At 44.3% G+C, this 13,944-nt stretch overlaps 1 protein-coding gene across 1 annotated transcript in view; it reads left to right on the plus strand.

Annotated features, from left to right (window-relative positions):
- Positions 1-9,804: 9,804 nt before the first annotated feature.
- The window catches only part of KCNK5 (potassium two pore domain channel subfamily K member 5), a 36,338-nt gene continuing 32,198 nt past the window's right edge, over positions 9,805-13,944 (plus strand). Inside the window, exon 1 of the mRNA XM_051613331.1 lies at positions 9,805-10,168. Within this exon, the coding sequence (XP_051469291.1) occupies positions 9,983-10,168 (186 nt within the window). The 5' untranslated portion in view covers positions 9,805-9,982. The remainder of the gene's footprint in view (positions 10,169-13,944) is intronic.

Raw genomic sequence — 13,944 nt, forward strand, 5'->3', positions numbered from 1 at the left:
CCCAAATAATCTTTAGTTCTCTTTAATCAGAATTCTCCCATGTGCAGAAGTGTAACACAAGACTTATATCCCACTTACAGCAAACCTAATGATTAGGTAGAACTGAGGTGCTGTATAAACCCTATCCTGGCCCTACACACAGGGCTGAAATTCACTCAGTGCTGTGCTGCGCACAGTCCTTCAGTGAGAAAGTCAATACAAGGAATCAAGAATATGCTAGTAATGCCCTTCTTATCCTATGCATGTATCTGCTTCCACTGTCTTCCTTGTTGGCCCAACAAATGTTGATATTACGGCAGAGGCAGCTGATCCAGCTAGAAGATGACCTAACTGCAAGACTGGCCATAGGGAAGATACTGTGAGAAGAAACAGAATATGACAAACTGTCAGGTCTTAACTGGAACAAATTGCGTGCCTAAAACTCCCCCTAGAAAAAACAATAAATCTTTCTAGTTCGGAGGAGTTTTTACTATAGAGGACTTTATGGGTCAGCTTTGTGAGTGTAACTGTTTCAGCTGTGGGCTTTGCATGTCGCAGGTGGCCTGTGCCAGTTCCCGTGGTTTTTCACAGGTGCCTAAAAGACAATTTCTGAGTCTGGATATATTGCCTGGATGTGGCCTCCCATATGTGAGGTAATACCTAGTGTTACAGAAAGATACTACTTTCTGTGTCCCACATTCCAGTTAATGTGTAACCACCCACTCTCATTTTTACCTATTTTACCAACATACTATTTGGCTAGGTTTAAGAAAGATAAATGTGCTGGGAGCAGGGAAAGCTCTACTGACTTTTTCCTCTATGGAAATGTGTAATGTGTGCCTTTCTGCAGAGCTGAGTTTCAAAGTTGGATCAGGTGTGCTAAAATCTCTTCTCCTACCCAGTCTGTTTAAAAACAGGCCTAAATGCTATAAAGAGACTGACCAAAAAAGGCAGAGAACTGGATACACAGTTTTGCAGTTGGTTTAGGAGAATATCAGAGTCATTCTTTCCATTGTTATTCAAACTCTCTCATTAGTGCATGGTACGGTGTATTCTTTGGAAAAGGAGTGTATATGGGGGAACAGATTGGACAGTGTTATAGTCTAAAGTTATTTGTTATTCAATCTGAAAGGTACAACTGAAAACATAATTCACTGCAGTAACTGACTGAAAGGTGCATATTGCTTCTGTGTACATTGGCAAACTGACAAGCTGCTAGTACGAGCTCTTCCTTATCCCTGTGCCCTGCTCCTGATGCTGGGTACTCAATTGTTGTGAAAAGTGTGTGTGGAGCTGCAGAAGGCACACTTGGAAAAGGCTGAGAGGTTATTTGATCCATCTCCTTAGCAGTGCTAGATTGCACCTTTTATATTATTCAAGGCATTTTTATTGTCCTTTTTTCTCTTTCTCTGCCACTGTTTGAAGATATTAAAAGCTGCTATCCAGAGGTCTGAAATAATGCTTTTGTGTCTAAACCACCATCAGTGTAACCATAGTAGATTTATGCTTTGGAAGACTGCTGAACCTGGGTTCTCCAGCAAGTGAAGACCAGCAGGAAGGAAAATGTTGGGATTTGAACTGGATTCTAAAATTTGGCATCTCTGGTCAGAAATAGATGAGTTTGCATCAAGATTATATGGAGGAAAGACAGTTTAGTCACTCCAGATACGAAAACAAATTTTTTTTTCCTGGAAAATAAAAATAAGAGCTCTAGTATCTTTTCATCATATGGCCCGGTTGCCTACAATGCATTCAGTGAAGGCCTGCAAGGGTAGTCGGCCTGCACAATCCTATTGTGCCTTCACAATGGCCCCAGTGCCATCCTCTCTTACAGTGCCCAACTTAACTGCAGCAGCAGTTGCCCCACTGCGTCTTGCTGGAGAAGGACATGAACTTCTCCCACTCTGCTGTTCTAGTGACATTAGCTATCAAAGTTACCACTCTGCTTTACCTATGAGTCCCAGTAATGTCCTTCCCACACTACTCTGTTACTGGGTGCCAGATTTCCACACATTATCATGATAATGGATATTCCAGTTGTAATCTTTCCACATTGCTCTCCAGGTAGATTTAGGTGCCAGCATTGCAGAATGCCCTGCAAGCTGTCCGACTATAAAGAAAGGCAAAGGAATTTAATCTCTCTAGATTTCATACAGGGCATCCAAACACTCCAATAGAGAGCTGCAGAATAGCTCCCTTCCCACTGCTAAGAATAATTATTTATTAGTTAATGTGTAGTTGTGTAACAGGGCCTTTCCTGGCATTAGAAGGAAATTTGAGACAGGTCTTCAGCTGATACATGCAGGTTTAATGATCTTGTCCCAAGTACTTGTAAAAGACTAGTGTTGAGGCAAGCCCGGAAGTAAATGAGACCTTGTTTATTAAGCAAGGCTGCTGTATTTGCACTAGACAGCACAGCAGAAGGAAGACATTTCTGGCAGTTCTTTAATGCAGATGGCTTAGATGTTGCTTATTTGTCATGTTTTAATAACTCTGTGTCAATTAGCAATTCCTTTAGTCAAAATGAAAGTTGCATTGTCATCTGTTTATAATAGACACACATTGAAATAACGTACAACACAGTTAACGTCAACTGGCAGGTTCTGGCCACTTCTGTTTAGTGAAAGCAGCACGGTTTCTTCAACCCAGCTAAGGAAAATAGTGTTTTCAGTAGGGCAGAGGCAGCTGTCGTGTGGTCTATTGTACACACAAGTACAACAACTTCAGCACGGCAGCCTCAGCCTGTCCTCGTGCTTGAGACACAGTGGCAGTAATGCAAGACTGTACACTCCAGACTACTTTTGGACTTGTCTTGGAAGTGGGGGTGGAGGAGTGTGTGTGTGTGTGTGGGTATTTTCTGCAGGACACACTTCTGTACTCAAATATGGGCTCCAGTAATCAGATCTATCATATGAAAATTAGGGGCTTCAGGCGTCTTGGTATACTGCCAGGACAACCTTCATTTGGGCAAAATGTTCCTGCTCCTCCTTCCCCTGTGAAAATTTCATCACAAAAGATGATGATGCAAATTGCCTTATAGGATCAGAGACACACCTTTTATTAACTCTGATTGTCACTGAATTGCAAAAGATCGGGGGTGAGAGCAAGGAGTGAAGCAAGAAGAGGCAGACTTAAGAGCCAGGCTTCCTAAACTGGAGAATCTTTATTGTTACAAGTAACCCAAATCAGTGAGGATTCTTGACAAGGGCTGCTGACCTGAGTAAGTGTTTGCAGATTGGTCCCATTATTTACATATGCATCCTTGTTCCAAAGAAGTCTTATACCCATTTTCTGTCCTAACTGCAGCAATGCCATCTGCAGAGTTCACCCATCTCCTTATTGACTCACTATTTTAAAAGAAATTAATTACCCCCTGTAGTTTTTATTTCCTCCTCCTCCCTTTTTCTCCTTTCTCTGGCAAAAGAAATAACTAATATACAAAGGAAATGAGTTGTGAAACCTCTAACAGCCTGCTAACCATTAGTTTCTATAACTCATGTTGGCAATGCAATATTCACTGGGGACTTCTGTCTGGCTCAGAAGATCCTCTTGAGTGAAAGAAGCAGCTAAGGATGTTCACCTCTGTTTGGATACCCGTGGAGAGCACCATATCATTTCATGTTGATGAGGTCAGTATTCCCTTCCCCATCCTTCTTCTCTCCCTCTCTCCACCAACCTCCAGAGATTTTTGCAGATGTACCACATCCCCAGGTATAGTTAGCAATTGTCTATTCTTATGCTCTTTGCCTTCCCTCAACTCTGATTCCTGCCAGGCCTCTCCCACACCTCATTTCTGGCACTGTTGTGCATCTGACCTGAGTTACCAGGACTTCTTCATGAGCTCCTGAAGGAGAGCAGCAATGTGGGCAATTTGAATCTGCTTCCATTCACTCACTGCTTCCTCAGTTTCCCCAGACTTTGTTCCAATTCTGAGACCAACAGGGCACTGGGCAGAATGAAGAACAGAGCACTGCTGAGGTGCTACACAGCACAAGGAAAACCTCCAGTATCTGACTTGCTTTACCACCTCAGTCACAGGTTATCTTGCAATTGATTGTGACCCTCCACATGGATCCCTGAAAAGCCATTGAGAGCCAAGTGCTCACCGTGAGACCAGGACTGGTGTAAGTTAAAATGTGCAGGCAGCTTTTATACTTACAGCAGTGATGACAGTCTAGCTGTTGACCAAAGTACTAGACAAGATGGATATTCCCCTCATACTCTAATTCAAGTTATTTTTTGCCAAGTTGCCTCCCCAGAGCCATATCTGCTAGTAACCTGGATTTGCTTGTTACGTCTACACCAGGTTTTGGCATGTGGGAGGCACCACTGAAAGGCAACAAACACTGGAATCCAAGTTCCCTTCAAACCCTCTAAATATTTCTCCTAATAATGGTCTAGGAGGGCACAAACGTTAAGTTAAAGGCCACAAACAGCTTGCAAGCACTTCACTTAAATGACAGCTGTGGGTGTTGTGGCTCAGACTTTGCTGTCTTTATTTCCCAATACCACACATGATGGAGTAGGGACCATAAAGGACTATGTAACAGGTGAAGGGGCTGTGGACATAGACCATACCAGCAACTCCTGTCTTCTTAAAAACTCCTTTAAGTATAGAAGGAAGAGGCACATGCCTGGAGACAACATGAGCAATTACCCTTCTTCTACTCTAGGACACCTAGCACAAAAAGCAAGTAGTATCCATAGCAAAAAAATTATTTGAAATTAATACCCCTTTAACTGCATGTAGCCAACTTGCTTGCTTGCTTACTCAATCATTTGTTTTTCCCCCTAGGTAAGGCCCAAGCTAAACTTGCAAGCTGTTGCTGCACAATTTGGAACAGGAGAATATATTATAAGAATATTATTTTTTCAGTGTCTTTAGGGTTTGTAGCTGGCCTCATTTGTTATCCACAAGAATCTGTTCACCCAAGAGGGAAAAAATAGAAGCCATTGGCATTCTCCCTGCCTTTTGTCTGCCAAAATGCATGTGGTGACACTGTTTCTCTAAAGGGAAGAGGTAGGTGGGAACAGCTCTTCAGGCACATCGACTAACAAAACATGAGCACTACATGCCAGGCATGGAGGGCAGCCCGATGTGGATGTGGGAACTGCCCTGTCACACACAAGGCCCTTCATTGCACAACCTGGCACACAGACATGCAGCTGCGCAACCCAACTGGGAGACAGGGGAGACCAACAGCTCCTTGAATTCTCCTCTGTAATCTGCCCTTGTCACATTCAGGCAGATGCCGTAACACTGGAGAAGATTTTGCACTGCATGACAGGAGATTGCTAAAAGTTAATTTAAAAGGGTTTGGGAAACAAGGCTCAGAGCAGTATGCAGGCACTGATCCATATTACTGTACACAAATAGGATTTAACTCCTTCTCACTGACACAAAAATAAGACTCAACAGTGATGTTTTACATAACAAAATAACAGATTGATGCAGTATTCACTGACTCTGTTACCATGGTGCTCAGCTAGCTTGAGCATACTACCTAGAGCAGTAATGTGCTCCTGGTATCATGATGGTAAAACCCACTACAGGACTGACATTGTCTGACTTGGGGATTTTTATACAGCTGTATGCTGAACTGTTTAGATCACTGACATGAGTGTCAGTGTGAAGAACTGTCATCAGCGTTCCTTATTAACAGTCTTTGTCTGCAAAACTGAGGCCATGGTGTAGCAGAAAATGAAGGCCAGAGTCTTTCATTGCAAAGTATTTTGATGGAAACCAGGCTTCATTATCCAGTTCTGAAGATCCAATGACTGCTGTGGATGGCTGAGGAACAAGGCAGCCAAGGAAATACATGCAGAAAAAATGTTGAAATACTTGGACTTCCCAATGAAGACATTTCTCTCAAACACTGCAAGTGTCTCAGCGAAAAACAGATTATCCAAATGCATAATTTTCCTTGAACACATTACAACCATTCCACACAGGTATTGTACTCATCAGCAGTTATTCATTAAGCAGCATGACTAACATCTGTCATGTGGTGTTTGTTCACTCATTATCTGTTCATGGGTGAAAAAGTCTGTTGCAGTGGTATGCAGGCTGTTTGGGTAAAGGTTTTTATTATTTATTAATCATAATTATTTAGCATGCATTACTGTACAGCCAGGGCACTAAATGTGCTATGTGTAAAGACTTGGACCAAAAGTTGTAAACAATCCCATGCAGAATTTTTTGAACTTTCTGCAAATGTCTTATATAAAATTCTGCATGATCTGCAGACCAGCCTTACCCTTTCTGCAAGCACCAGACCATACCAAAGAAGCAAAACTGCTTGTCATGATAGTATAACCCTCAACTTACTTAAAACTGTATATGGCTAGATGTATGACAGTTGAAAGCAACATTGGAGGCATCCAAATTTCAATGGATAAAGAGCAGTGAAAGATACAGTTGACAGGCTTCATCAAGAACAGAGCCATCAACCAGCCAAACATAGACTTCCAAGTGAAAAATGGCACAGGCTTGAAGAGAAGCTCATGGTTCCTACTCAGTTCAACATGCAGACTTTGCCACTACATTACAGGTTTCCTTTGCCCGAATAATGCATTTTATTTGCTCCATCTAAAACATTTTCTGACATTTATTCATTCATTTCAGGCTGCTCTAGGAAACATCTGTACAGCAAATATGTCTTAGACATACAGCTTGGTTGAAAGAGATTTCCTTTTGGACTAGGCAGCCTAAAATAATGACCTGTGCAAATAATACAAATGATTGATACTTGTAATATTGCTCACCACAGTGCTATCTGCTCTTTCTCCCCTGAATTTTTAATGAAATTTTAAAGTCTGAGTGCATAACCCCAGCCTTTTCATTAACTTAGCTAACATGAAAAACTGTGGGGCCTATGTGGCAGGTGCTGTGGGTTAACAATAGGGGTACTGTTTAATCCAAGGGAAACAGAGAGTAGAAAAGGGCCATGAATAAAAGGATGTGGGATCTTTTAAGAGGTCAGGAGAGGCATTTTAGATCAGGAGGTGCAAAGAGAGGCCAGCTGTAGAAAACATTCCTTCTTGCCACACTCACTTGGAGAGCAGCATGAAATTAAACTTTGTAACCTGTTCTGCAAAAGGCAAAGGAATCAAACTGAAATACCTAAATGCAAGAAGCGTGTCGATACTTAAAGGATCACCTAATTGCAGGAGTAGCTGGCTATGGTTCGTCAGAGAATAAACTGTTCTTCTGAATGGTGTTCCTTACCAGGGTCACCTCTTTGAAACTCAGAGAAACACAAGGAAATGACAGTCTAACAAGTGCAATAGCATTTCAACACAGGGAAAAACGGTATGTCATTTGCAGGTTTGTTTGTTTTTAAACACTGACTGACTCAGTTACTGAGAGCACTAATTTTGCAATCAGTGACTGGGAGTTTAGAGTGGAAAGAAGGAATGTTCAGTCAAAATTGCAAACAAACTTTCTATAAAACACCTGAAAGTGGTTTTGATCTGTGTGCTTTATAATTGCAGTAGGTTCAGGGTCACTCATGTCATTCCTTGTGCCTTTAATATAGTGTTCAGTGGCATAAATGGGCCTTTAGGGACTTGGATGGAGAAGAGTACAGTTTCAAAATTTAATCAAATACCTTCTAGTCATGAAGCACAGATGTTCAGGGTCAGGAACACACAAGAGTAATATTGCTATAATATGTCAAGCTACTGATGCTGCTGTTGGAACAACCTAACCATTTGCAGGTGACTAGGAAGGTGCAAGACAGCCAACAGGAAAATTATATCATAGTTTGCCTATGGGAAGAGTTCTTCCTAGATACTTTCAGCCACATGGAGTAAATATTTACATACCTTCCCGTTTTTAACTTTAATTTTAAATCAGTAAATGAGGCAATGATGGATGTTCCTATTATTAATTCATGTGGCCAATGGCTTTTCAAGTTTTGCAAAGGTCTTGGGCCAAGTGATTACACCTGGGAATAATTTTCTTGTGGTGATTATCCATCATGAAATTCTTATTTTCTTTTTAATTAAAAGTCCTGTCTTATAACTTTGTGAAACATCCCCCGTTTTTGCCTTAATTAAAAATAAAAGTTACTGTAGTTTCTCTAGGACACTCATTTTTAAAGTGTTTATTGTGATGCCTTCTATTTGATCTCTTTAGCACATATAAATGTGTTTGGTTTTTTTTTTTCTACTACAGCTTGGCAATCCTTTTTCTTCTTAATGTTTCCTTTACATAACTGGGGAATCCCATGCAAAGACAGCAATGCTAATCATGTAATGTGCTTGTGGATTTTGTCATTTCTCCAATCCTGCTTTTAGGCTGCCAAGAACCTCTTGCAGACGTCTTTTCATGGAGCACTCTACACGATAGTAGGAAGGACTGTTTAAGGGCCATGTAATTGTCTGTGGGCAATCTCACAGGAGAATCCATTGAGCATGATGGAAAGTTTTACAGATAGGTGTCTAGATGCCTCCTACCCCTCACAGTTTCTTTGCCTTCCCCACATTCTCCTTTGTGTTTTCTGATACTCTCTTGTGTATTTTCTACTTGTTTCCCTTCTCTTCCCCTTCTCCCTCCTCCCGTTTCAACTATATCTGCACGAGAAATTTCAGCTGCCTCATCTTAGCCCTTTGGTGTGTGGACTCCAGCTGACACACATGCCCAAATCCTTCGTGTTGGTGCAGTTGATATGGACAGCTCTTTATTTCTGAGTGCTTTCTTTTTGTTTGGGGGAGGGTGGGTGGAGTGTGGAGCTGGAGAAGGCAGAAAATAACTTCTCCCCACTGTCCACACCATGACCCCTTTTGCCATGGTGCGTAGCATGTTGCCCTAACCTGTTGCTGACTTGCATTTTCCCTGACCCTTTGAACCTCCCGTCCAGCCCCGTTCTTTAGGATCAGCTGGGTTGCCTTCCTTCTGCCTTGAAGGGAGAACACAGAGGAGTGTGCACTTCGTGCGTGGCTGCAAGTCACCCCAGAGAAGGGCTTCATTAACGCGATGAGCTTCAAGAGAGCTTCTGCCCAGATGGGGTTTTGAGCATCTCATGGAAAATCACCAGCTGGGGTTTCTCCTTCCCTCCCGAACTCACAGGTGTGCACACACACAACCACATACAAGGACATTTATTTATTGAATGTACAAAATGCAGCTCTTGCTGTGAAGGATCTGTAAGGCACACGTGTGGACAACACCGGGTGCTGGACGGGGGGACGGACCCGCTCGCCCCCCTGCACCCCGCCGGAGCCAGGAAAGGCAGCTCTCGTTCCACAGCCTCCCGTGTCGAAAACCAGACACTCCGCTGAACCTGGCGGCACGAGGGGAAAAGTAAAACAACACTGAGGGACGCTACCCTGTCTTCCTTTGCCTCAAAGCAAACGACGGAGGAGAAAACACACCTCAAGGGCGCAGAGGACAACCCCTGCTCGGCGGGAAGGCGCCCGGGGCCGGGGATCACCTCGGCGGCCCCCGCAGCCGTTCGGGCAGGGCGGAAGGAGGGGCGGCCGCGGCCCCGCTCCCCTTCCCCCGTCCCCCACACGGGTGGGCGACGGCCCGAGCTGCTGCTGCTGCAGCAGCAGCCACCGTCCTCCCGGCCGCCCCACAGAGCGCCCGCCGGGTGGGCCCGGGCTGCGGCGCGGCTGCGGACACCCCGGGGGCGCCCCGCCGGCCTTTCCCCCGGCGGCAGCTCCGCATGCGCGGGCGGGTGGGGGGAGGAAGCGGGAGGGCACCAAATTCAAATCGTTGCTGAGGAGGGAGGGGAGAAAACCGGGGGAAGGAGGCAGCTGGGGGGAGCAGAACGGAGGAGGGAGGAAAGGAGGGAGGAGGAGAGAGTGGGAGGGGAGTGTGGAAGACTCTAAGGGAACGCGGCAGAGGCCGGGAGAGGAGGCACGGCGGGGAAGGCAGAGGTGTCAGGGGAAGGACAGGGCGGCTTCGGGCACCTACGGCCGTACCACGGGGCAGCCGCTCCGGCCCGCCCGCCTCTTCCCGCCCGCCCGCCAGCCCTCCCTCCCTCCCGCCGGCACCATGGTGGACAGGGGCCCTTTGCTCACCTCGGCCATCATCTTCTACCTGTCTATCGGGGCGGCGATCTTCGAGGTGCTGGAGGAGCCGCACTGGCGCTCGGCTACCGAGGACTACAAGCGGCAGAAGACGGAGCTGCTTAAGCAGTTCCCTTGCCTGGGCCAAGAGGGTCTGGACAAGATCCTGCAGGTAGAGCGGGCTGGGGCTGAGGCGGGAGCCGGGGCCGGGGGGTGCCGGGCGGCGGCAGCGGCAGGTGCTGCCGGGCGCCCCGGAGCGGAAAATACGGCGCCTTCGGGCGGGAGGGAGGACGGGAGGGAGGGAGGGAGAGGTGCTGCCGGGCTGGAAATGCGGGCGCCTGCCCCGCGAAAACCTCGCTGAAGCTGTGTCCTCACAAAGCTCAGCGCCTGGAGACTGTCCTTCGAGCGGGAGCGCGGGGAAAACTCTTAATCATTCCTAACCACTTAATGATGGAGTGGTTAAATGGGTCGGCGTTTCGCTCTCTTGCCCCCCTTCCCCTCCCTTTCCTCCCCCCCACCCTCCCCCAAGTGATAAAGGAGCTCGGGGTTGATTTCGGTTTTATCTGGCAGGTTTTGGGGGCTGGAGGAGTTCGCTTAGTGCTCGCTCCTGCAAGCCCGTCTGCTGTTAAACGCCGTGGCCATGAATACAGCCTTGTTTTGGCGCCTAGGGTGGTTTCTTCTGCCTCAATGGATGTTGTGTTATGAGGAAAAGATGCAGCCAAGAGTCTTGATCCTCTTCTGTTTGGTCTGATTTCCTTCCCCTCCGTGTTTGTTTGGGGTTGTTTGTTTGTTTGTTTGTTTTGCTTTTGTGGTTTTATTGTTTTTATTTTATTATTTTTATTTTTCCTCTTTCTCTGTACTGACTCCTATAGTTGTGGGGAAAACGTATCTGGGGGTCTGAGTGCGGGTCCCAGAGGTCATTTGGGGTAACTGAGGAAAGGGGCCCACTGGTTCACACAGAGGGATGCTGGCAACTCTAGCGCTGTTACTTTTCCTTTAGGAGGATGACTTCTTTCCAAGCCATAAGGAGTTGATAATCGTTTTATCTCTCTAACCTGGCAAAATGCCTCTTCAAAACCAATTATTAATCAATAGCATGTATTAAATCATAGAGCAGTGTAAACTTGGTTAGTGCCTTTTTATGGATGGTTTATCCATTAAAACTTAGCAACAAGCAGTGGTGAGCCATGAAAGCAGGCTGTCCAGGTATGTGGGGCCGCAGTAATGAGAATGAGTAAGTTGAGACTTTATTTGAAAAATATTAGGTCTACTGGCCATTGAGTTTTGGGTTCTTTTGAATTTTATTCTAAAGCTCAATAGAAGCCTGATAAAATGCAGAAGGCTGGGAAAATGACTCATTAGTTCTGTTGGTGTAATCAATACTGTGTGAGCTTAGAAGATGGTATGACTCTTGATCCTAAAAGTTTGTGGTTTCTGTTCTCTTTTCTTCAGTCCGTGGCTGTTTTCTGTCCGCTTCAGATAGTGGAGCTTTCCAGTGGTGGTGGCCTTGTTGTTGCTATCTTAGTACTCTATTAAATGTGCTTGTATGATATCCAGTGGAATGGGTGGATGGAATTTGCAACTGCAAAGGGATGTTGGAAAACAAAATACATGCTATGCTTTTTAAGTATGCTTTTCCTGTTCTGGCATCTTACTGAAATCTTACTCAAGGTTATATCTCAAATGTGTTTTAACATCCTCAAAAAAACCCAACAAACCGACCCTGTTTGGACTGGGATGTTCATTAAGCTTGGCATGCTTAACTTGCCGAAAACAAAACTCAGCATCTAGTTTGTGGCTCAGTTTGGGTTGAATTCATGTTAGTGTGCAGGAATAATAATCTGTGGGGTTTTTCTTCCCGTGATTCTTAACACAGTCCTGAAGTGGCAGAAAGATTTTTCTTAAAATACAAAATGACAACTAAAAAGTTACTGGGCAGTTCCTTGTTTTAATATCTCTCTATAGCACAACGTGGAGGGCCTTTCATCTTCAGTGCTTGATAGCTCCTGGTGATATTCTCATATGCATGGGATTTCAGTTTTGCCTCTGTACTACTTCCAATCATACCTTATTTTCCATGTCCTGTCTTGCTAGTCTGATTATCCCTCAGATATTTTATTGTCATCTTCAGCGCAGGTTAGCTAAAATATAAGTCTTGCCTTGCTCTTATTTCACTCTTACTGCTGCTGACTTGAAACTTCAGTGCCTGCTTTCTTCCCGACTTGTAGTTATGCTCCTGTTCTTATTCAACTTCTATGCAAGAAGTGATGGGAAGAAGGGGAGTGGCGTTTCTTACAGAGGATGGCAGGGTGAAATGTAGCCTAGCTGAGGCTAACTGGGGTGGGGGGGAATCATGTAAGGACATCAGGATTTCATCCTGAGTAAGCTGTAAAGTTTATCAGAAAGAGTCTTTGTAGCTGCCCTTTCTCAACCACTGTCCGTGCTGCTTCTGCTGGATTCTGCTGAATCTTTACAAACATCTGTTCTCTTTCAGCAAATGCTGATCAGCCTGTTTTCATATTAAACCTCCAAATTAATTATCTTATGATACATCCAGAATGTTGTTGGTTTGAAAGCATCCATTTTCCCATTCTCCCCTCCTCCCCCTAATCTCTACCTCTGTTTTGTTCCTCTGAACCTCTTCCATGGACTCCCTGAACTTACTCTTGGGATTTTGTGTGATTTGACTAATTTCTCCGCTCTTGTCTCACTTTTTTTTTTTTAAAACTGCTTTCAGTCTTCATGTTATGAGGCTTTTCTCTTGCTCTGCTTGCAGTACCCGCTGACACTCATGTGACTACAGAGCCACACTGAGCTTCGCTTCACTGATACTCTTTTTAATATCGCCATTTAAAGCACACTAGATAGAGTTCTTCAACAAATATCACCAACCAGAGAACTTTAAATGGTTGTTAGTAAAGTGCCGGGTTGCCAATAAATGTTCAAGTTGAACTAACAATACCAATTTTGTTTCCAGAAGCAGCCTGAAAGGTAACAAGGACTAACATATTCAGTGACTGATCTCTCTGCTGCCCTTGTTCCCTACCTGGGTTAGCTCTTGTGTTCATCTGAGCCTAGTGTTAGCTCTAAGTGCAATGGAAACTGTGTGGAATGGCTGCAAAGTTACATCTTAACCACTTCAAGAGACAAGCAGGTTATCAGGGCTGATTCTCAATTCACCTACAGGCTGGTATCTCTGTACCAGCAGTTTAAGTGGTTATTAAGTGGGCTCTATTAGGTCAAATACAGTCTAAAGTTTACATTCTGTAGTAAAGATTTCACAACACAGTACAGTAGAAATATACTGCAATAAATGTTTATTAACACATGTTTAACACACTTTCAGAAAACTCAGAAGCTGAATAGGAAGAAAGCAAACCTTTTTCCCTAATCCCAAGAAAAGCCTAAAACTGAACTTGTTTAAAAACAGCTTTTGGAATTATCTTATGTGAAGAATCCATTTACTTCTGACTATTGTAATTAACCATATTACTTATCATAGCTGTAAGAGGTAAAGAAAGTACTTAAACTTCTCAGAGTAGTGCTATGCACACCGTGATAGTAAAGGTGATTCACTCTGGACAATGTATTGGCTAATTGCTGCCTGCCTATTTTCTTCTGGGTGAAGCCAACTACTCGAATGAGAATGTGGCTGAGATGCTTCAAATGACATTTTATGTAGGCCTCCAAAGGCACTCAACCGCAACCATGTATTGACACGAGAAACTGTGTAATCTCTCCTCACTGTGTATAATTACTTTGGAATAGAAATATCTCATAACACTGTGGAATATCTGTGAATGTATTTTTAATAGTGATACAGCTGTGCCATATTTACTGGCATTGTAGAACCTGAAAGGTAGTGTAGCGCCTCTGTCTGTCAATAAGTCTATGGCTTGTCCTTGCCACTTGCTGCTGTGTCCAAAAGTCCTGGGACAAAGGCTGAGA

The sequence above is a fragment of the Apus apus genome, chromosome 3 (genome assembly GCF_020740795.1).
Source record: "Apus apus isolate bApuApu2 chromosome 3, bApuApu2.pri.cur, whole genome shotgun sequence".
Lineage (NCBI taxonomy): Eukaryota > Metazoa > Chordata > Aves > Apodiformes > Apodidae > Apus > Apus apus.